General features: G+C 37.9%; 1 protein-coding gene across 1 annotated transcript in view; it reads right to left on the minus strand.

Moving 5' to 3' along the window:
- CWF19L2 (CWF19 like cell cycle control factor 2) overlaps positions 1-22,828 on the minus strand; it is a 194,905-nt gene that overhangs the window by 159,733 nt on the left and 12,344 nt on the right. The window contains exons 4-5 of the mRNA XM_060018021.1: positions 5,264-5,374; positions 4,387-4,506 (exon numbers count right to left, since the gene is read on the minus strand). Coding sequence (XP_059874004.1) covers positions 4,387-4,506; positions 5,264-5,374 — 231 coding nt within the window. The remainder of the gene's footprint in view (positions 1-4,386; positions 4,507-5,263; positions 5,375-22,828) is intronic.

Consider the following 22,828-nt stretch of genomic DNA (forward strand, 5'->3'; position numbering starts at 1 on the left):
GAAATTAGAACATTCTCTAACACCATATACAAAGAATAAACTCAAAATGGATTGAAGACCTAAATGTAAGAACAGAAACCAGAAATCTCGAAGAAAACATAGGCTAAACACTCTTTCCAATAAATTGTAGCCGTATTTTTCTGGATCTGTCACCTCAGGTAAAGGAAAAAAACACAGAATAAACAAATGGAACCTAATTAAACTTAAAAGCTTTGACACTGCAAAGGAAACCATCAACAAAAGGAAAGACAACCTACTGAATGGGAGAAAATATTTGCAAATGATATTTCTGATAAGGGGTTAATATTCAAAATATATAAACAGCTCATACAAGTCACTATCAAAAAAAACAACCCAATTAAAAAAATGGGCAGAGACCTGAATTGACATTTTTCCAAAGAAAACATACATATGGCCAACAGGCACATGAAAAGATTCTCAACATCACTAATCATCAAGGAATTGCAAATCAAAACCACAATGAGGTACCACCTCACACCTGTCAGAATGGCCATCATCAAAAAGATCACAAATAACATGTTGGTGACGTGGAGAAAAGAGAATCCTAGTACATTTCTAGTAGGAATGTAAATTGGTACAGCCACTATGGAAAACAATAAGAACTTTCCTCAAAAAACTAAAAAAAGAACTACCATATGATCCAAAAATTCCACTCCTGAGGTACATATTCAAAGAAAATGAAAAGACTAATTCAAAAAGATATATGCACACAATGTTCATAGCAGAATTATTCACAACAGCCAAGATATGGAAGCAACCTAAGTATCCATCAATAGATGAATGAATAAAGAAGTTGTGATACATACACACACACACACACACACACACACACACACACAGAGGAATATTTCTCAACCATAAAAATAAATGAAGTTCTGCCATTTGCAACAATATGGATGGACCTACAGGATTTTATGCTTAGTGAAATAAGCCAAATACTGTAGTTATTACTTATATGTGGAATAAAATGAATATATAACAAAACAGACTCACAGATAGAACTAGTGGTCACCAGTGAGGAAAGGTAAGGTCAAGGGGCTCAACAGAGGTGGGGGATTAAGATGTACAAACTACTATGTATAAAGTAAATAAACTACAAGGATATATTGTACAGCACAGGGAATTATAGCCATTGTTTTATAATAACTTTAAATGGAATATAATCTATAAAAATATTGAATCACTAAGGTGTACACCTGAAACTAATACTGTATATCAACCATACTTCAATTAAAAATTAGATTAAATTAAAAATACAATAAAACTTTTAAAGACTTATTATAGGGCTTCCCTGGTGGTGCAGTGGTTGAGAGTCCGCCTGCCTGATGCAGGGGGCGGGGGTTCGTGCCCCGGTCCGGGAGGATCCCACGTGCCGCGGAGCGGCTGGGCCCGTGGGCCGTGGCCGCTGGGCCTGCGCGTCCGGAGCCTGTGCTCCGCAGCGGGAGAGGCCACAGCAGTGAGAGGCCCGCATACCGCAAAAAAAAAAAAGACTTATTATAAAAACTGTAACCATCATTTGAAGAAAGAAAATATATGGATGTTTGAAAACTGGCTTGTCTCACTCATTAGTCTAGATGATTTACTTCTGTACACAATAATCTGAATTCTTACCTAAGCAAAAGTCAAAAATTACTACAGGTTATCATAAATCAGGACTAAATCCAGGCATTTACAGAGCAGCAAAATAAATTCATGGGTAAAAGAATAATACTGTACAATTTCAAATACATTAAAAAAAAAAAGAAGCACCTACAGTTTCCCAAAAAGTTTATAATCTCATAAGGGAAACAGGATAAGACTATTAAACTACAGTGCTTTATAGAAAACTACAAGTACTATATACTAAAGGAACAAATAAAGTGCTATGGGAACATAAAGGAAGCAGAGATATATTTCAATCAAGCAAAATAATAAAAATTTCATCATATATATCAAGTTAGGCCTTGAAGGATAAACAGGATGCAGTCATACAGGGATAGAGGGCATGTACTTAGAAAAATCCAGATGAACAAAAATTCAGAGACAGGAATTTGCAGAGAAATACAACAGAAATTAATTAAACTATTTTGGTTGAGATGCAGATCACCCAAAGGAAAGAGTCCAATCTAATGTGTTTGGACTCTATTTGCAGGCAGCATTTTGTGGTCTTTAAAAGAGAATAATAAATATAGCACCTTTCTTTTCAATCTAGGCTCTGAGCAAGTTAAGAAACATAAAAAAAGCATAAGAAATAAAAGACAAAAATTACCTTTATTGCTAATGAAAGCTAAATTGGAATTTTTCTTTCAGTGAACAACAAATGCATCTGTTAACCCCACAATGAGGCAGATTTTCCCAGGTGTAGAATGCACTGAACCAACCCCGCACTTCATATCATTCCCCACACAATCTCTTCAAGCAGTCTGTTCCATAAGCAGGAAAGGCAGGGCTAAGCCAAATACACCCAGTTTATTCTTTGCAAATTTTCTAATAGAAAATGTACTTCATATCCTCAAAGACAGAATGAGAAAGGAGGGTGGCATGAAACACCACTAGCAGAGCATCATCCACGGAAAAGGAAATACTACAAACAGCAAAGACACATTCCCCTTAACTTCAATCACTGAAGATTTCTAAACAGAATAATACCATGACAAAAGCTGTAGTTTGAAAAAGTTAGTCTGACATCAGTTGTAGGATGCTGAAAAACAAAAACGTTATTGTAACTGCCCAGGCAAGAATAAATTAGGGCCTGAACCATAATAATATTTAACGTTAACCGGTTCTTAGTTCCAGGGGCTGTCTTCAGTTCACTTCATATATTAACTCAGCTCCAGTAAAGATGATATAAATGAGACAAAGAGGTGAAGACATACAACTAACAAATGGCATTTAAACTAGGAGTAGCAGCAGGAATGGAAAAGATGATTTAGATGCAAAAAAAAAGACAAAAATTACATAAGCAAATGAGCAAGTCAACAGACACTGACTTACTTGAATCAGAGAAGTTTATATAAGAATTTGTAAGAAAAGATTATATTAATTAGAAAAGCTGTAATTCAATGCTGGAAAGTTGGTAAGATAAGCATGACAAAGTACTATAGCTTCTTAGGAAAGGAAAGGTAGTTTTCTGTAACAGTATTTCTAAGAAAAACTAATCACTATTTCAATGTATTAAAGATACTCAAGAGTTTACTACATTCCGTTGCTTGATATAGAGAACAGACGAATATGTGCAAAACCGAAGATCATAAGCCAGGGATACCTGAACATACCAGACCATTCATGCCCACAAACAGCAGAGCATGATTTCAGAAGAAAGCATGTAATCACAATGGGTAAAATCAACTTCCTGACTTCATGCAGCTCCTCTTTCTTGCTCTACTACCCACTGGTTACCCCCCTTTGGTACTTTCCCCCTAACTTCCTCAGGTCTAACTCAGAGACAAAACAGAACTTAGTAAAGATATTCCAAAAACCTCTGGCCCCAAAGTTCCAAATGGGCAGCTACTTAATTATAAAGTCAATACAGTTTACCACACCAACGTTTTCAGAATTAAAATCAAACTGGGGAAGAAACAAAAACACAAAACATTGATCACAGGACTTCATAATCACTCTTTCATATTTTTCATTTATTTGTGCCTCTATGTTGCATTCAAAGTCTTGAACTTGATAGACTAAATTCTTAAAGACTATCTTCTTGTTCACTAATTCTGTCTTCAGCTGTATTCAGTTTGTTGCTTCACCATTTTACAAGTTTCTAATTTCAACTCTAATATTTTTCATTTATAATATTGGCTCTTTCTCAAATCCACCTTCTTATTAAACTTTTAACCCTTATTCATATTTTCTATACCTACCATTACTATATAAAGCTATTAAATATTCCAAAAGATAAAGGTTTTATGAGTCTGATTTGGTTGTTTATTGTTTCGGATGACTCTCATTCGTGGACTATCGTTACATTTTCATGTATAGTATGATTTTAGATTATGACCTTAAATGCCATAGAACTTGCTTCTGGGAGACCTGGGAGACCTAAATTGACAGTGTCATCCTTTAGAAAGGACTGGTAGTTATTTCTGCCAATCATTTCAAGGCACTACCAACTCAAGAATGCTTTAAATTCTCACCTTGAAGATTTTCAGCTGTAAACCAAATTCTGTACTCAACCATATATGCCCTAGATTTATAAATATAATATACATTTAAACTCATTTCCTACAAAAAAAATTTAAAAGAACATATCACATTTCATAGTTGTTCCCACTGATTTATTAAATACCACCAAAAATAATATCTTACAAGGAAAACTGCATTTACATAAATGTGTATCAGTTAAAGGCAAATCAGAAAAGTAAAGCATTTTAAATGTTCTCTTACCTGTTCAAGTGCTTGGGTTTTCTCTTGCTCTATTTTCCTTATAGTTTCCTTTTCAGCTTTGAGTGATAATGATGACACAGTTTTAACAGACATAAAATCAACAGTCATCCATTCATCCCTCTGTTAAGAAAAAGAAGTCACTTCAATCTAAATTGATTAGAACAACACTAAACACTTAACAATAAATTAGAGATTCTGGAGGCACTGAAACCTGGATTAAATCCCACATGGCTGTATAACTTAAAGCAAGTTTCTTAGTCTCTCTAAGCCTTCTTCTCTCCCCTGTAAAAACGGGTTAAAATACCTACCTTTCAGGAATGTTTTAAGGAGTTAACAAGAAAACTGACTTAAGGCATCTAGCCCAATGCCGGATATACAACAGGCTCTCAAACATAGTTCTTTTCACCTTTCTTTCTTCATTGTTGCTAACAGTGTAAATATAGCATTCTTCCTCAGGCGTATGAACTATAACCCCAAATTTGTGAACTATTCAACTATAAGCGTTGCTAAGAAAATTATGGCATGAAGTGAAGGGAAAGAAAAACTGTGACTGAACTCTACTCGCTGTAGAAAAGTCAGATAGATGTAAAAATACAAGACTTCAAGTACATAAGGGGAAAAGTGCCACTTCCTTATCAACAACCAGAGGTAGGAAACCCTCTGAGGGACTAGAATAGGGACAAATGCTAACTTTCCCACAAGAGAAGAAGGGGAGTGAAAAGGATCAGCAAACAGCATTATTGCTAAAATTACTCATAAAAGTATACTGTTTACAAAGTCTAGTTTTTCTTCTGACTAAATTACAATCATCTTTCATTTTAACATTCACCTACTCTTGTAAGTTGACGCTTTCTTTGTTTAAAATCAGGCGGCTTACCTGAATAACTTCGTTGTCTTCTTTTTCTGACTTTTCATCTTTCACCTTCCAGGCCTTTTCCTTGCCAGAAGTGTGGGAGGAAACAGCCTCAACCCACTCATCTTCAGAGCTCTAAGAATATTTAACATATAAGTAGAATTCTCAAATTTACATACTTCCGCATAAAAACTGTGTGGTTCCACTCTTCCTCCTTTTCTCAACCCTTAAATATCAACTTTGTCTGTGTTTCCAGTCTTTGCCAATTATACTTTTTAATCTCTAGACATTCCCCTTGGGACATTAAATCCACTCTCATGACTTAAACTACCACAACTATACTGATATCTTTCTAATTTATCCACCCAAAGTTTCTGTGATTTAAACAACTGCCTACAATATTTAAACGCCATGCTGAACGCAGTAAGAACAAAAAGTGAACCCAGCACCTACTTCCACAATACTTGATCCTTCTTCTATATATCTGAATTAAGCTACCTGACATCACCAACCACCCACTTACCCGAGTCAGAAATCTCAGGATCATCTTACTCCTCCCATCTAAACCTATGACTGTCATTTCCAAAAGATTTCTCAACTACAGTGAACACCAAATGATTATCATGGGAGTTCACCTCCATCCCTGGCCACAACTGACTGTTTCAGAGGTAGGGACCTGAACCAATTAATTTCAATCATAGCCACTCTCCAGGAATTTGAAACCAAGGCTAAATGGTTTACTCTATAACAAAGGAGAACTCGAAAGCCATTGGCAGAGACCATTTCTGTCATGAGGCACAGAACTCAGGAAAAATTTACCTATATCAAGAAAAGCAAAAATAGAACTTAGAGGGGAAAAAAGGAAGATGGTAAGAAGATTCATAAAAGCATTCATGACTCTAGTTTGAGCTATTCCTAAAACCCAGGTGCATTCCTATATGTCCTATGAGACGTTTGTGTTCTAATAATAAATCCCTCCCTCTTTTTTTGGGGGGGGGGGTGGTTAAACCAACTTAAGTTTGGTCTCTGCTACCTACAACCAAGAGTCCCAACTAATATATACTCCTTCCTCCCCATTCTTAAAGCAGCAGCCCTAGATCAGATCTGCTTATCTCTCACTTAGACAACTGGAAAAACCAAGTTAGTCTCCAAAATCCCAGTCTTTCCTGCTCCCTTTCATTCTCCAACCCCCACCCTAAATACCTTTAAGTATCATAAAAGGCATGTCTGACCACAGTACTCCTCTTCTTTGACTCCCTGTCATAAAGACGACTGTTACGCCTTTTCTTTCCTACCAATAGAACCCAATTTCATTTGGAGATGTAATGTGCCTCCCTTGCTGGAGAGTGAAACCTTAATCAAGTCTCCAATAAGGTGGAAATGAAAGTACTATTTAGGACTTTCTGGAAGTTACAAAAAAGAGGGCATCCTCGTTCCTGTTATCTACACTAAGAGGTACATTTTAAAGACAATGGAGGAACAAAACTAGAAGACTTGGTCCCAGAAGACCACACTAAATTGCCTACTTGATTTCTTCTGTATGAAAGAAAAGTTAGAGATTGGTTCAAGATGGCAGAGTAGAAGGACGTGCGCTCACTCCCTCTTGCGAGAGCACTGGAATCACAACTAACAGCTTAACAATCATTGACAGGAGAACACTGGAACTCACCAAAAAAGATACCCCACATCCAAAGACAAAGAAGAAGGTGCAATGAGATGGTAGGAGGGGCACGATCACAATAAAATCAAACCCCATAACCACTAGGTGGGTGACTCAAAACTGGAGAACAATTATACCACAGAAGTCCACCGACTGGAGTGAAGGTCCTGAGCCCCATGTCAGGCTTCCCAACACGGGGGTATGGCAACAGGAGGAATTCTCAGAGAATCAGACTTTGAAGGCTAGTGGGATTTGACTTCAGGACTTCAACAGGACTGGGGGAAATAGAGACTCCACTCTTGGAGGGCACACACAAAGTACTGTGTGCACCATGACCCATGGGGAAGGAGCATGGGTCTAGACTCAACTAGACCTACCTGCTAGTGTTGGAGGGTCTCCTGCAGAGGCGGAGGGCAGCTGTGGCTCACTGCAGGAACAAGGACACTGGCAGCAGAAGTTCCAGGAAGTACTCCTTGGTGTAAGCCCTCCCAAATTCCACCATTAGCCCCACCAAAGAGCCTTTACACTCCAGTGTTGGGTCGCCTCAGGCCAAACAACCAACAGGGAAGGAACTCACCCATTAGCAGAAAAGAGGATTAAAGTTTTACTGAGCTTTGCCTACCAGAGCAACACCCAGATCTACCCACCACCAGTCCCTCCCATTAGGAAATGCACAAGCTTCGTAGATACACTCACTCACCAGAGGGCAGACCGCAGAAGAAGAACCACAATCCTGCATCCTGTGGAACAAAAACCACATTCACAGAAAGATGGACAAGATAAAAAGGCAGAGGATTATGTACCAAATGAAGGAACAAGATAACACCCCAGAAGAACAACTAAAGAAGTGGAGATAGGCAACCTTCCAGAAAAAGAATTCAGAATAAGGATAGTGAAGATGATCCAGGACGCAGGAAAAAGAATGGAGGCAAATACCGAGAAGATGCAAAAAATGTTTAACAAAGACCTAGAAGAATTAAAGAACAAACACCTAGAAGAATGAAAAAACAAACAGAGACGAACAATACAATGACTAAAACGAAAACTACACTAGAAGGAATCAACAGCAGAATAACCGAGGCAGAAAAACAAATAAGTGACTGGGAAGACAGAATGGTGGAACTCACTGCCACAGAACAGAATAAAGAAAAAAGAATTAAAAGAAATGAAGACAGCTTAAAAGACCTCTGGGACAACATTAAACAAACCCACATTCGCATTATAGGGGTCCCAGAAGGACACGAGAGAGAGAAAGGACCCGAGAAAATATCTGAAGAGATTATAGTACAAAACTTCCCTAACACGGGAAAGAAAATAGCCACCCAAGTCCAGGAAGCGCAGAGAGTCCTAGGCAGGAGAAACCCAAGGAGAAACTTGCCGAGACACATAGTAGTCAAACTGACAAAAATTAAATACAAAGAAAACTTATTAAAAGCAAGAAGAGAAAAATGACAATCCACATACAACGGAACTCCCATAAGGTTAACAGCTGATTTCTCAACAGAAACTCTACAAGACAGAGGGGAGTGCCACGATAAATTTAAAGTGATGAAAGGGAAGAACCTACAAGCAATATTCCCCAGGAACAATCTCATTCATATTCGACAGAGAAATCAAAAGCTTTACAGACAAGCAAAAGCTAAGAAAATTCAGCAACACCAAACTAGCTCTACAAGAAATGCTAAAGGAATTTCTCTAAAGGGGAAACAAAATAGAAGAAGAGGACCTACAAAAACAAACAAAAAACAATTAAGCAAATGGTAATAGGAACACACATTTCGATAATTACCTTAAACGTGAACGGATTAAATGCTCCAACCAAAAGACACAGGTTCACTGAATGGATACAAAAACAAGACCCATATATATGCTGTCTACAAGAAACCCATTTCAGAACTAGGGACACATACAGACTGAAAGTGAGGGGATGGAAAAAGATATTCCATGCAAATGAAAATCAAAAGAAAACTGGAGTAGCAATACTCCAATCAGATAAACTAGACTTTAAAATAAAGAATGTTACAAGAGACAAGAAAGGACACTACAAAATGATCAAGGAATCAATCCAAGAAGAAGATATAACAATTATAAATATATATGCACCCACCATAGGAGTACCTCAATACATAACACAAATGCTAACAGCTATAAAAGAGGAAATTGACAGTAACACAATAATAGTGGGGGATTTTAACATCTCACTTACACCAATGGACAGATCACTCAGACAGAATATTAATAAGGAAATAAAAGCTTTAAACAACAAAACAGACCAGTTCAATTTAATTGATATTTATAGGACATTCCATCTGAAAAAAAGATTACACTTTCTTCTCAAGTACACACGGAACATTCTCCAGGATAGATCACATCTCAGGTCACAAATCAAGCCTCAGTAAATTTAAGAAAATAGAAATCATATCAAGCATCTTTTCCAACCACAATGCTGAGATTAGAAATAGATTACAGGGAAAAAAACGTAAAAAACACAAACACGTGGAGGCTAAGCAATACATTACTAAATAACAAAGAGATCACTGAAGAAATCAAAGAGGAAATCAAAAAATACCTAGACACAAACACAATGAAAACATGATGATCCTAAACCCATGGGATGCAGCAAAAGCAGTTCTAAGATGGAAGTTTATAGCTATACAAGCCTAACTCAAGAAACAAGAAAAATCTCAAATAAACAATCTAACCTTACATCTAAAGGAACTAGAGAAAGAAGAACAAACAAAATCCAAAGTTAGTAGAACAAATCATAAAGATCAGAGTGGAAACAAATGAAACAGAAACAAGAAAACAATAGCAAAGATCAATAAAACTAAAAGCTGGTTCCTCGAGAAGATAAACAAAATTGATAAACCTTTAGCCAGATTCATCAAGAATAAGAGGGAGAGAACTCTAATCAATAAAATTAGAAATGAAAAAGGAGAAGTTACAACGGACACCGCAGAAATATAAAGCATCCTAAGACACTACTAAAGCAACTCTATGCCAATAAAAAGGACAACCTAGAAGAAATGGACGAATTCTTAGAAAGGTAGAACCTTCCAAAACTGAACCAGGAAGAAACAGAAAATATAAACAGACCAGTCACAAGTAATGAAACTGAAACTGTGATTAAAAATCTCCCAACAAACAAAAGTCCAGGACCAGAGGGTTTCACAGGTGAATTCTATCAAACATTTACAGAAGAGCTAACACCCATCCTTCTCAAAGTCTTCCAAAAAATTGCAGAAAAAGGAACACTCCCAAACTCATTCTACGAGACCACCATCACCCTAATACCAAAACTAAAGATACTATAAAAAAAGAAAATTACAGACCAATATCACTGATGCAAATGGAAAAACCCTTAAAAAAATGCTAGCAAATAGAATCCAACAACACATTAAAAGGATCATACACCATCATTAAGTGGGATTTATCCCAGGGATGCAAGGATTCTTCAATATATGCAAATCAATCAATGTGATACACCATACTAACAAATTGAAGAATAAAAACCCTATGATCATCTCAATAGATGCAGAAAAAGCTTCTGACAAAACTCAACACCCAGTTATGATAAAAACTCTCCAAAAAGTGGGCATAGAGGAAAACTACCTCAACATAATAAAGGCCATATATGACAAACCCACAGCAAACATCATTCTCAACAGTGAAAAACTGAAAGCATTTCCTCTAAGATCAGGACCAAGACAAGGATGTCCACTCTCGCCACACTTATTCAACATAGTTTAGGAAGTCCTGGCCACAGCATTCAGAGAAGAAAAAGAAATAAAAGGAATACAAATTGGGAAAGAAGAAGTAAAACTGTCACCGTTTACAGATGACATGATACTATACATATAAAATCCTAAAGATGCCACCAGTAAACAATTAGAACTCATCGATGAATTTGGTAAAGTTGCAGGATACAAAATTAATGCACAGAAATCTCTTGCATTCCTATACACTAACAATGAAAGATCAGAAAGAGAAACTGAGGAAACAATCCCATTCACCACTGCAACAAAAAGAATAAAATACCTAGGAATAAACCTACCTAAGGAGGTCAGAGACCTGTACTCAGGAAACTATAAGACAATGATGAAAGAAATCAAAGATGACAGAGAGATATACCATGTTCTTGGACTGGAAGAATCAATACTGTGAAAATGACTATACTACCCAAAGCAATCTACAGATTCCATGCAATCCCTATCAAATTACCAATGGCATTTTTTACAGAACTAGAACAAAAAAATCTTAAAATTTGTATAAAGACACAAAAGACCCCAAATAGCAAAAGCAATCTTGAGGTAAAAAAATGGAGCTGGAGGAATCAGACTTCCTGACTTCACACTACACTACAAAGCTACAGTAATCAAGACAATATGGTACTGGCACAAAAACAGAAATTTACATCAATGGAACAGGATAGAAAGCCCACAGATGAACCCATGTACCTATGGTCAACTAACCTATGACAAAGGAGGCAAGGATATACAATGGAGAAAAGACAGTCTCTTCAATAAGTGGTGCTGGGAAAACTGGACAGCTACATGTAAAAGAATGAAATTAGAACACTTCCTAACACCATACACAAAAATAAACTCAAAATGGATTAAAGACCTAAATGTAAGACTGGATACTGTAAAACTCTTAGAGGAAAACATAAGAACACTCTTTGACATAAATCACAGCAAGATCTTTTCTAACCCACCTCCTAGAATAATGAAAATAAAAACAAAAACAAATGGGACATAATTAAACTTAAAATCTTTTGCACAGCTAAGGAAACCATAAACCAGAGGAAAAGGCAACAGTCAGAATGGGAGAAAATATTTGCAAATGAAGCAACTGACAAAGGATTAATCTCCAAAATATGAAAACAGCTCATGCAGCTCAATATTAAAAAAACAAGCCAATCAAAAAATGTGCAGAAGACCTAAATAGACATTTTTCCAAAGACATACAGATGGCCAAAAGGCACATGAAAATCTGCTCAACATCACTAATTATTAGAGAAATGCAAATTAAAACTATGAGGTATCATCTCACACCAAGGCATCATCAGAAAATCTACAAACAACCAATGCTGGAGAGGGTGTGGAGAAAAGGGAATGCTCTTGCACTGTTGATGGGAAGGTAAAATGATACAGCCACTATGAAGAACACTATGGAGGTTCCTTAAAAAACTAAAAATAGAATTACCATATGACCCAGGAATTCCACTACTGGGCATATACCCAGAGAAAACCAAAATTCAAAAAGACACTTGCACCCCAACGTTCACTGCAGCACTATTTACAATAGCCAGGTCATGGAAGCAACCTAATGCCCATCAACAGACGAACAGATAGAGAAGATGTGGTACATATCTACAATGGAATGGAATATTACTCAGCCACAAAAAGGAACGAAACTGGGTCAGCTGTAGAGACGTGGATGGACCTAGAGACTGTCATACAGAGTGAAGCAAGTCAGAAAGAGAAAAACAAATATCCTATATTTATGCATATATTTAGAACCTAGAGAAATGGTACAGATGAACAGGTTTCCAAGGCAGAAATAAAGACACAGATGTGGAGAACAAACGTATGGACACCAAATGGGGCGGGGGGGGGGGGTGCGGGGGATAAATTCGGAGCTTGGGATTGACATATATACACTAATATGTATAAAATAGATAACTAATAAGAACCTGCTGTATAAAAAAATAAAATTCAGAAAAAGAAAAGTTAACTATTTTTAGATTCTATATATTTTATATTAACCAATGGCTATTCTGGGGTTCTCTAATAACACAAATGAACCTAATTTGATGATATACTCCCTACTGAAGAATTCAAACTTCTTGGTTTACAAAGTCCTATCAACTCTTACAATTTCATCTCCATTCACTCTCCTCTTGTTTTATAATCTAATATTGTTAAGTTACTTATAGTTGTATTTACCTATGTACATACATAAACACACACATGCACACACAGACACTTTTATATCATGTTATCTCCTACTTCCACACCTTGCTCTCACAATTCCTTGTGCACACACACCTCTATATGCCAGGGTGATTCTTACTCATCCTTTAAGTCTGAACTCAAGCATCATTTCCTCAAAACCTGCATATGAAATCCTCCTTCCCTTAATACCTTGACATGCCTTGGCATCATGAGATTACATACTGGAAGTATGTGTCTGTTTAATTATAAAATGAGTTCCCCAAAACTTTGAACTCTATATATTTGTATTCCCCATGTATATAAAAATGTCTGGCAAAGAGCTGGCATTCAATAAATGTGCATTAAAATTAACTCAATCCACCCTTGCAAAAGCCCAAGTCAGAAACTTTAAGCAGCAGCCTGCATTAAATACTAGGTACTGAATGAAAGAAGCATATGTGATACAGCTAGTACTCATTTTTCATTTACACAACGACAACTGGACCATTCTGTACAACTCTCCTGCCTCCATTCCCTATTAATTTTGTTGCTAATTTTCACTATTATTCACTCACCTCACCACTTCAGCATGACTTATGTTCCCCTCTCCCCATGCTATGACCTAAGTTCTCCTGCTGTTTCAATCCTCGACCCTACCTTGAAGAACTCATAAACCATCAACGTGCCTCTTGACCTAAGATAGCTCCCAGGACTCTTCTTCTCATGTGTAGCCATCATAATTAACCACACTCCTAATCCCATCTAACAGTCAAAACCTAAATACAGGACCAAGACAGAAAAGTGTCACCAATAAAAACATATGTAAATGTACATATTATATATATATACATATATATATATATATGAAGTATTACATATGTATATAAAATACATTTACTTATATTTGCATAATACACATAAAATGCATACATTTTATATTTAAAATATAAAGTACCTACATAAATACATATATTTCTCAAAGATACTTGAAGACTTCTGCACTAGCCGTGAAAAAATAAATGCTACATCAGACTAGAAAAATATACAGAAATGGAAATAAAATTAAAAATATAAGAAACAACTGTTTTTAGACATTGAATCTCAGTTGTGCAGGACTATGATCCCTGAGAAAAGGCAAACAAATGAGGTGAGTGCTACAATTACACTCTACTGCTTTTTGCCTAGTGGCACTTTCTAGACCATGGCACAAGGCAGGGTAACTCAAGCCCAATATGACAATCTCACTGAGATAAGAAAACAGAATTTTTACTTTGTGATGGCTGAGATAGAGCATCCATGAAAAGGGAGCTACACAGAGAAAGAACTCCAGAAAACTATATAAGAGACCCCTGTAGTCTTTAACTGAATATCAAACTGAACATTCTTAGGATGCAAGGACAGACAAAGAATAATTACCATGGAAGGAACAATTATTAGAGTGCTATGAGCAGAGAAATCCCCAGAGCTCACAAAGGGCGAGAAGACATTCTAGTTCCCACCAACCAGAATAGAGAAATCTCCTTGAATACCGAGGGCAATCAGCAGAGAAACCACAAAGGGCACGCCTTAGCATGTCTTAGAAGTAATGGCTACTCTAGATGCACACAAACATAACTTAAACACCAGCCTTTGAAAAGTATTAAGCTAATACACAAGTAACCTACTCCCCACCAAAAGAAAACTCAAGACCCTTTACAGGAAGACAACAAATCCAGTAGTCACAATATAACTTTCACAAGGTTCAGCATCTAATTAGAAATTACTAGACATTCAAAGCACGAAAATGTGACCCAAAGACAAGAAAAGAAATCAGTTAATCAAAACAGAAAAAGAAATAAAGAGATAATGACATAGCAAACTAGGATTTTGACACCGCTGTTATAAATATGCCCAAGGAAAGGAAAGCATGAACAAATAGGAGTCAAAATGAAGATATAAAAAACACCCAAATGAAATGTCTAATGATGAAAAATACAATAACTGAAATGAAAACTTTAATGACTGGGGATAACAGCCAACTAGATGCTACAAAAGAAAAGCCTAGTGAACTTGAACCTAAAATGCAACAGTAATATCTATCCAAACTGAAGAACAGAAAAGGCTAGAACGAAAATAAATAAAGGTTCAGTGACTTATGGGACAGAATTAAGGAGACTAGCAGAATAAGAGGGGACACAAAAAACATTTCACGAAAATAATAGCCAGAAAGTTTCAAATTTGATGGAAACTATGAACTCATAAATCAAAAAAGCACAATGAACCCAAGGCAGGTTAAAGACAAAGAAAACAGTATCAAACGTATCATAATTGATTTGCTAAAAAAAATGATAAAGAAAAAATTTTAAAAGCATTCAGAGCAGAAAGAAATATATACAGAGAGAAAGGGATAAACATGATTGCAAATGTCTCTCATTAGGAACAATGTAGGCAAAAGACAATGAAATGACATCTTAAAGTACAGGAAAAGAACTATAAACTTAAAATTATCTGTCTAGGAAAAAAACTTTAAAAATGAAGACTAAACAAAACAAATTTTCAGACAAACAGTAACTTAGACAAATGTCACAAAATAAGCCCCAGTAAAATTAAGAAAACTGCAACCATATCAAGCATCTTTGCCAATGCTGTGAGACTAGAAACCAAGTAAAGAAAAAAACTGCAAAAAAACACAAACGGGGGGACCTTGAAGATGGCGGAAGAGTAAGACGCGGAGATCACCTTCCTCCCCACAGATACACCAGAAATACATCTACACGTGGAACAACTCCTACAGAACACCTACTGAACGCTGGCAGAACACCTCAGACCTCCCAAAAGGCAAGGAACTCCCCACGTACCTGCGTAGGGCAAAAGAAAAAAAAGAAAAAACAGAGACAAAAGAATAGGGACGGCACCTGCACCAGTGGGAGGGAGCTGTGAAGGAGGAAAAGTTTCCACACACTAGGAAGCCCCTTCGCGGGCAGAGACTGCGGGTGGTGGAGGGGGAAAGCTTCGGGGCGGAAACTCCGGAAGAGAGCACATCAACAGGGGTGCGGAGGGCAAAGCGGAGAGATTCCCGCACAGAGGATTGGTGCCGACCAGCACTCACCAGCCCGAGAGGTTTGTCTGCTCACCCGCTGGGGCGGGCACGGCTGGCAGCTGATGCTCGGGCTTCGGTTAGGAGTGCAGGGAGAGGACTGGGGTTGGCGGCGTGAACACAGCCTGCAGGGGGTTAGTGCGCCACGGCTAGCCGGGAGGGAGTCCGGGGAAAAGTCTGCACCTGCCGAAGAGGCAAGAGACTTTTTCTTCCCTCTTTGTTTCCTGGTGCGTGAGGAGAGGGGTTTAAGAACGCTGCTTGAGGGAACTCCGGAGACGGGTGCGAGCCGCGGCTAAAAGCGCAAATCCCAGAGACGGGCGCGAGCCGCGGCTAAAAGCACGGACCCCAGAGACGGGCGGGAGACGATAAGGCTGCTGCTGCTGCCACCAAGGGGCCTGTGTGTGAGCACAGGTCACTCTCCACACCCCTCTTCCGCGGAGCCTGTGCAGCCCGCCACTGCCAGGTTCCCAGGATCCAGGGACAACTTCCCCGGGAGAACGCACAGCGCACCTCAGGCTGGTGCAAAGTCACGCCGGCCTTTGCCGCCGCAGGGCCGCCCCGCACTTCTTGCCCCTCCCTACCCCCCGGCCTGAGTGCGCCAGAGCCCCCGAATCAGCGGCTCTTTTAACCCCGCCCTGTCTGAGCAAAAAACAGACGGCCTGCAGCGACCTACACGCAGTGGCAGGGCCAAATCCAAAGCTGAGCACCTGGGAGCTGTGAGAACAAAGAAGAGAAAGGGAAATCTCTCCCAGCAGCCTCAGAAGCAGCGGATTAAAGCTCCACAATCAACTTTATGTACCCTGCATCTGTGGAATACCTGAATAGACAACCAATCATCCCAAATTAAGGAAGTGGACTTTAGGAGCAAGATCAATGATTTTTTTCCCCTTTTCCTCTTTTTGTGAATGTATATGTGTATGCTTCTGTGTGAGATCCTGTCTGTATAGTCTTCCTTCCACCATTTGTCCTAAGGTTCTATCCGTCCATGGTTTTTTTTTTTAATTTTTTTTCTTAATAATCAATTTTAACTTTAATAACGTTATTATACTTTACCTTCGTTCTTTCTTTCTTTCTTTCTTTCCTTCCTTCCTTCCCTCCTTTAGACAACGAATCATCCCAAATTGAGGAGGTGGTCTCTGACAGCAAGATTTATGATTTTTCCCCATTTACCTCTTTTAGTGAGAGTGTATATGTATGCTTCTGTGTAAGATTTTGTCTGTATAGCTTTGCTTCCAACATTTCTCCTAAGGTTCTATCCGTCCCTTTTTTTTTTTTTCTAAATACGAATTTTTTAATTCAATAACTTTATTATACTTTATTTTATTTTTACTGTATCTTCTTTCTGTCTTTTTTCCTTCTTTCCCTCCTTCCTTCCTTCCTCCCTCCCTCCCTCCCTCCTTTCTTTCCTTCTTGCCTTCTTTCCTTCTTTGCTTTTCTTTCTTTCTTCCTTCCTTCCTTCCCTCCTTTCCTTCTTTCTTTCCTCATACCTCTACTAATTCCCTCTACTTTTTCTCCCTTTTATTCTGAGCCGTGTGGATGAAAAGCTCTTGGTGCTCCAGGCAGGAGTCAGGGCTCTGCCTCTGAGGTAGGAGAGCCAACTTCAGGACACTGGTCAACAAGAGACCTCCCAGCTCCACATAATATCAAATGGCGAAAATCTCCCAGAGACCTCCATCTTAACACCAGCACCCACCTTCACTCAACGACCAGCAAGCCACAGTGCTGGACAACCTATGCCAAACAACTAGCAAAACAGGAACACAACCCCACCCATTAGCAGAGAGGCTGCCTAAAATAATAATAAGGCCACAGACACCCCAAAACACACCACCAGACGTGAACCTGCCCACTAGAGAGACAAGATCCAGCCTCATCCACCACAACACAGGCACTATCCCCTCCACCAGGAAGCCTACACAACCCACTGAACCAACCTTAGCCACTGGAGACAGACATCAAAAACAGCAGGAACTACGAACCTGCAGCCTGCAAAAAGGAGACCCCAAACACAGTAACATAAGCAAAATGAGAAGACAGAAAAACACACAGCAGATAAAGGAGCAAGATAAAAATGCACCAGACCTAACAAATGAAGAGGAAATAGGCAGCTTACCTGAAAAAGAATTCAGAATAATGATAGTAAGGATGATCCGAAATCTTGGAGATAGAATGGAAAAAATGCAAGAATCAGTTAACAAGGACCTAGAAGAAATAAAGATGAAACAAGCAATGATGAACAACACAATAAATGAAATTAAAAGTACTCTAGATGGGATCAATAGCAGAATAACTGAGGCAGAAGAACGGATAAGTGACCTGGAAGATAAAATAGTGGAAATAACTACTGCAGAGCAGAATAAAGAAAAAAGAATGAAAAGAACTGAGGACAGTCTCAGAGACCTCTGGGACAACATTAAACGCACCAACATTCGAATTACAGAGGTTCCAGAAGAAGAAGAGAAAAAGAAAGGGACTGAGAAAATATTTGAAGAGATTATAGTTGAAAACTTCCCTAATATTAGAAAGGAAATAGTTAATCAAGTCCAGGAAGCACAGAGAGTCCCGTACAGGATAAATCCAAGGAGAAATACGCCAAGACACATATTAATCAAACTGTCAAAAATTAAATACAAAGAAAGCATATTAAAAGCAGCAAGGGAAAAACAACAAATAACACATAAGGGAATCCACATAAGGTTAACAGCTGATCTCTCAGCAGAAACCCTACAAGCCAGAAGGGAGTGGCAGGACATACTGAAAGTGACGAAGGAGAAAAACCTGCAGCCAAGACTACTCTACCCAGCAAGGATCTCATTCAGATTTGATGGAGAAATTAAAACCTTTACAGACAAGCAAAACCTGAGAGAGTTCAGCACCACCAAACCAGCTTTACAATAAATGCTAAAGGATCTTCTCTAGGCAAGAAACACAAGAGAAGGAAAAGACCTATAATAACAAACCCAAACAATTTAGAAAATGGGAATAGGAACATACATATCGATAATTACGTTAAATGTAAATGGACTAAATGCTCCCACCAAAAGACACAGATTAGCTGAATGGATACAGAAACAAGACCCTTATATATGCTGTCTACAAGAGACCCACTTCAGACCTAGAGACACATACAAACTGAGAGTAAGGGGATGGAAAAAGATATTCCATGCAAATGGAAACCAAAAGAAAGCTGGAGTAGCAATTCTCATATCAGACAAAATAGACTTTAAAATAAAAACTATGAGAAGAGACAAAGAAGGACACTACATAATGATCAAGGGATCGATCCAAGAAGAAGATATAACAATTGTAAATATTTATGCACCCAACATAGGAGCACCTCAATACATAAGGCAAATACTAACAGCCATAAAAGGGGAAATTGACAGTAACACATTCATAGTAGGGGACTTAAACACTCGACTTTCACCCATGGACAGATCATCCAAAATGAAAATAAATAAGGAAACACAAGCTTTAAATGATACATTAAACAAGATGGACTTAATTGATATTTATAGGACACTCCATCCAAAAACAACAGAATACACATTTTTCTCAAGTGCTCATGGAACATTCTCCAGGATAGATCATATCTTGGGTCACAAATCAAGCCTTGGTAAATTTAAGAAAATTGAAATTGTATCAAGTATCCTTTCTGACCACAACGCCATGAGACTAGATATCAATTACAGGAAAAGATCTGTAAAAAATACAAACACATGGAGGCTAAACAATACACTACTTAATAATGAAGTGATCACTGAAGAAATCAAAGAGGAAATCAAAAAATACCTAGAAACAAATGACAATGGAGACACAACGACCCAAAACTTGTGGGATGCAGCAAAAGCAGTTCTAAGGGGGAAGTTTATAGCAATACAAGCCCACCTTAAGAAGCAGGAAACATCTAGAATAAGAAACCTAACCTTGCACCTCAAGCAATTAGAGAAAGAAGAACAAAAAATCCCCAAAGCTAGCAGAAGGAAAGAAATCATAAAAATCAGATCAGAAATAAATGAAAAAGAAATGAAGGAAACAACAGCAAAGATCAATAAAACTAAAAGCTGGTTCTTTGAGAAGATAAACAAAATAGATAAACCACTAGCCAGACTCATCAAGAAAAAAAGGGAGAAGACTCAAATCAACAGAATTAGAAATGAAAAAGGAGAGGTAACAACTGACACTGCAGAAATAAAAGAGATCATGAGAGATTACTACAAGCAACTTTATGCCAATAAAATGGACAATCTGGAAGAAATGGACAAATTCTTAGAAATGCACAACCTGCCAAGACTGAATCAGGAAGAAATAGAAAATATGAACAGACCAATCACAAGCACTGAAATTGAAACTGTGATTAAAAATCTTCCAACAAAGAAAAGCCCAGGACCAAATGGCTTACAGGCGAATTCTATCAAACATTTAGAGAAGAGCTAACACCTATCCTTCTCAAACTCTTCCAAAATATAGCAGAGGGAGGAACACTCCCAAATTCCTTCTACGAGGCCACCATCACCTTGATACCAAAACCAGACAAGGATGTCACAAAGAAAGAAAACTACAGGACAATATCACTGATGAACATAGATGCAAAAATCCTCAACAAAATACTAGCAAACAGAATCCAGCAGCACATTAAAAGGATCATACACCATGATCAAGTGCGGTTTATTCCAGGAATGCAAGGATTCTTCAATATATGCAAATCTATCAATGTGATAAATCATATTAACAAATTGAAGGAGAAAAACCATATGATCATCTCAATAGATGCAGAGAAAGCTTTTGACAAAATTCAACACCCATTTATGATAAAAACCCCGCAGAAAGTAGGCATAGAGGGAACTTTCCTCAACATAATAAAGGCCATATATGACAAGCCCACAGCAAACATCATCCTCAATGGTGAAAAACTGAAAGCATTTCCACTAAGATCAGGAACAAGACAAGGTTGCCCACTCTCACCACTCTTATTCAACGTAGTTTTGGAAGTTTTAGCCACAGCAATCAGAGAAGAAAAGGAAATAAAAGGAATCCAAATCGGAGAAGAAGAAGTAAAGCTGTCACTGTTTGCAGATGACATGATCCTATACATAGAGAATCATAAAGATGCTACCAGAAAACTAATCAATGAATTTGGTAAAGTGGCAGGATACAAAATTAATGCACAGAAATCTCTGGCATTCCTATATACTAGTGATGAAAAATCTGAAAGTGAAATCAAGAAAACACTCCCATTTACCATTGCAACAAAAAGAATAAAATATCTAGGAATAAACCTACCTAAGGAGACAAAAGACCTGTATGCAGAAAATTATAAGACACTGATGAAAGAAATTAAAGATGATACAAATAGATGGAGAGATATACCATGTTCTTGGATTGGAAGAATCAACATTGTGAAAATGACTCTACTACCCAAAGCAATCTATAGATTCAATGCAATCCCTATCAAACTACCAATGGCATTTTTCACAGAACTAGAACAAAAAATTTTGCAATTTGTATGGAAACACAAAAGACCCCGAATAGCCAAAGCAAATTTGAGAACGAAAAAAGGAACTGGAGGAATCAGGCTCCCTGACTTCAGACTATACTACAAAGCTACAGTTATCAAGATGGTATGGTACTGGCACAAAAACAGAAAGATAGATCAATGGAACAGGATAGAAAGCCCAGAGATAAACCCACGCACATATGGACACCTTATCTTTGATAAAGTGGCAGGAATGTACAGTGGAGAAAGGACAGCCTCTTCAATAAGTGGTGCTGGGAAAACTGGACAGGTACATGTAAAAGTATGAGATTAGATCACTCCCTAACACCATACACAAAAATAAGCTCAAAATGGATTAAAGACCTAAATATAAGGCCAGAAACTATCAAACTATTAGAGGAAAACATAGGCAGAACACTCTATGACATAAATCACAGCAAGATCCTTTCTGACCCACCTCCTAGAGTAATGGAAATAAAAACAAAAATAAACAAATGGGACCTAATGAAACTTCAAAGCTTTTGCACAGCAAAGGAAACCATAAACAAGACCAAAAGACAACCCTCAGAATGGGAGAAAATATTTGCAAATGAAGCAACCGACAAAGGATTAATCTCCAAAGTTTACAAGCAGCTCATGCAGCTCAATAACAAAAAAACAAACAACCCACTCCAAAAATGGGCAGAAGACCTAAACAGACATTTCTCCAAAGAAGATATACAGACTGCCAACAAACACATGAAAGAATGCTCAACATCATTAATCATTAGAGAAATGCAAATCAAAACTACAATGAGATATCATCTCACACCAGTCAGAATGGCCATCATCAAAAAATCTAGAAACAATAAATGCTGGAGAGGGTGTGGAGAAAAGGGAACACTCTTACACTGCTGGTGGGAATGTGAATTGGTTCAGCCACTATGGAGAACAGTATGGAGGTTCCTTAAAAAGCTACAAATAGAACTACCATATGACCCAGCAATCCCACTACTGGGCATATACCCTGAGAAAACCATAATTCAAAAGAGTCATGTACCAAAATGTTCATTGCAGCTCTATTTACAATAGCCCAGAGATGGAAACAACCTAAGTGCCCATCATCCGATGAATAGATAAAGAAGATGTGGCACATATATACAATGGAATATTACTCAGCCATAAAAAGAAATGAAATTGAGCTATTTGTAATGAGGTGGATGGACCTAGAGTCTGTCATACAGAGCGAAGTAAGTCAGAAAGAAAAAGACAAATACCGTATGCTAACACATATATATGGAATTTAAGAAAAAAAAATGTCATGAAGAACCTAGGGGTAAGACAGGAATAAAGACGCAGACCTACTAGAGAACGGACTTGAGGTTATGGGGAGGGGGAAGGGTGAGCTGTGACAGGGCGAGAGAGAGTCATGGACATATAC

Source organism: Delphinus delphis, chromosome 8 (assembly GCF_949987515.2).
Source record: "Delphinus delphis chromosome 8, mDelDel1.2, whole genome shotgun sequence".
Taxonomy (NCBI): Eukaryota; Metazoa; Chordata; class Mammalia; order Artiodactyla; family Delphinidae; genus Delphinus; species Delphinus delphis.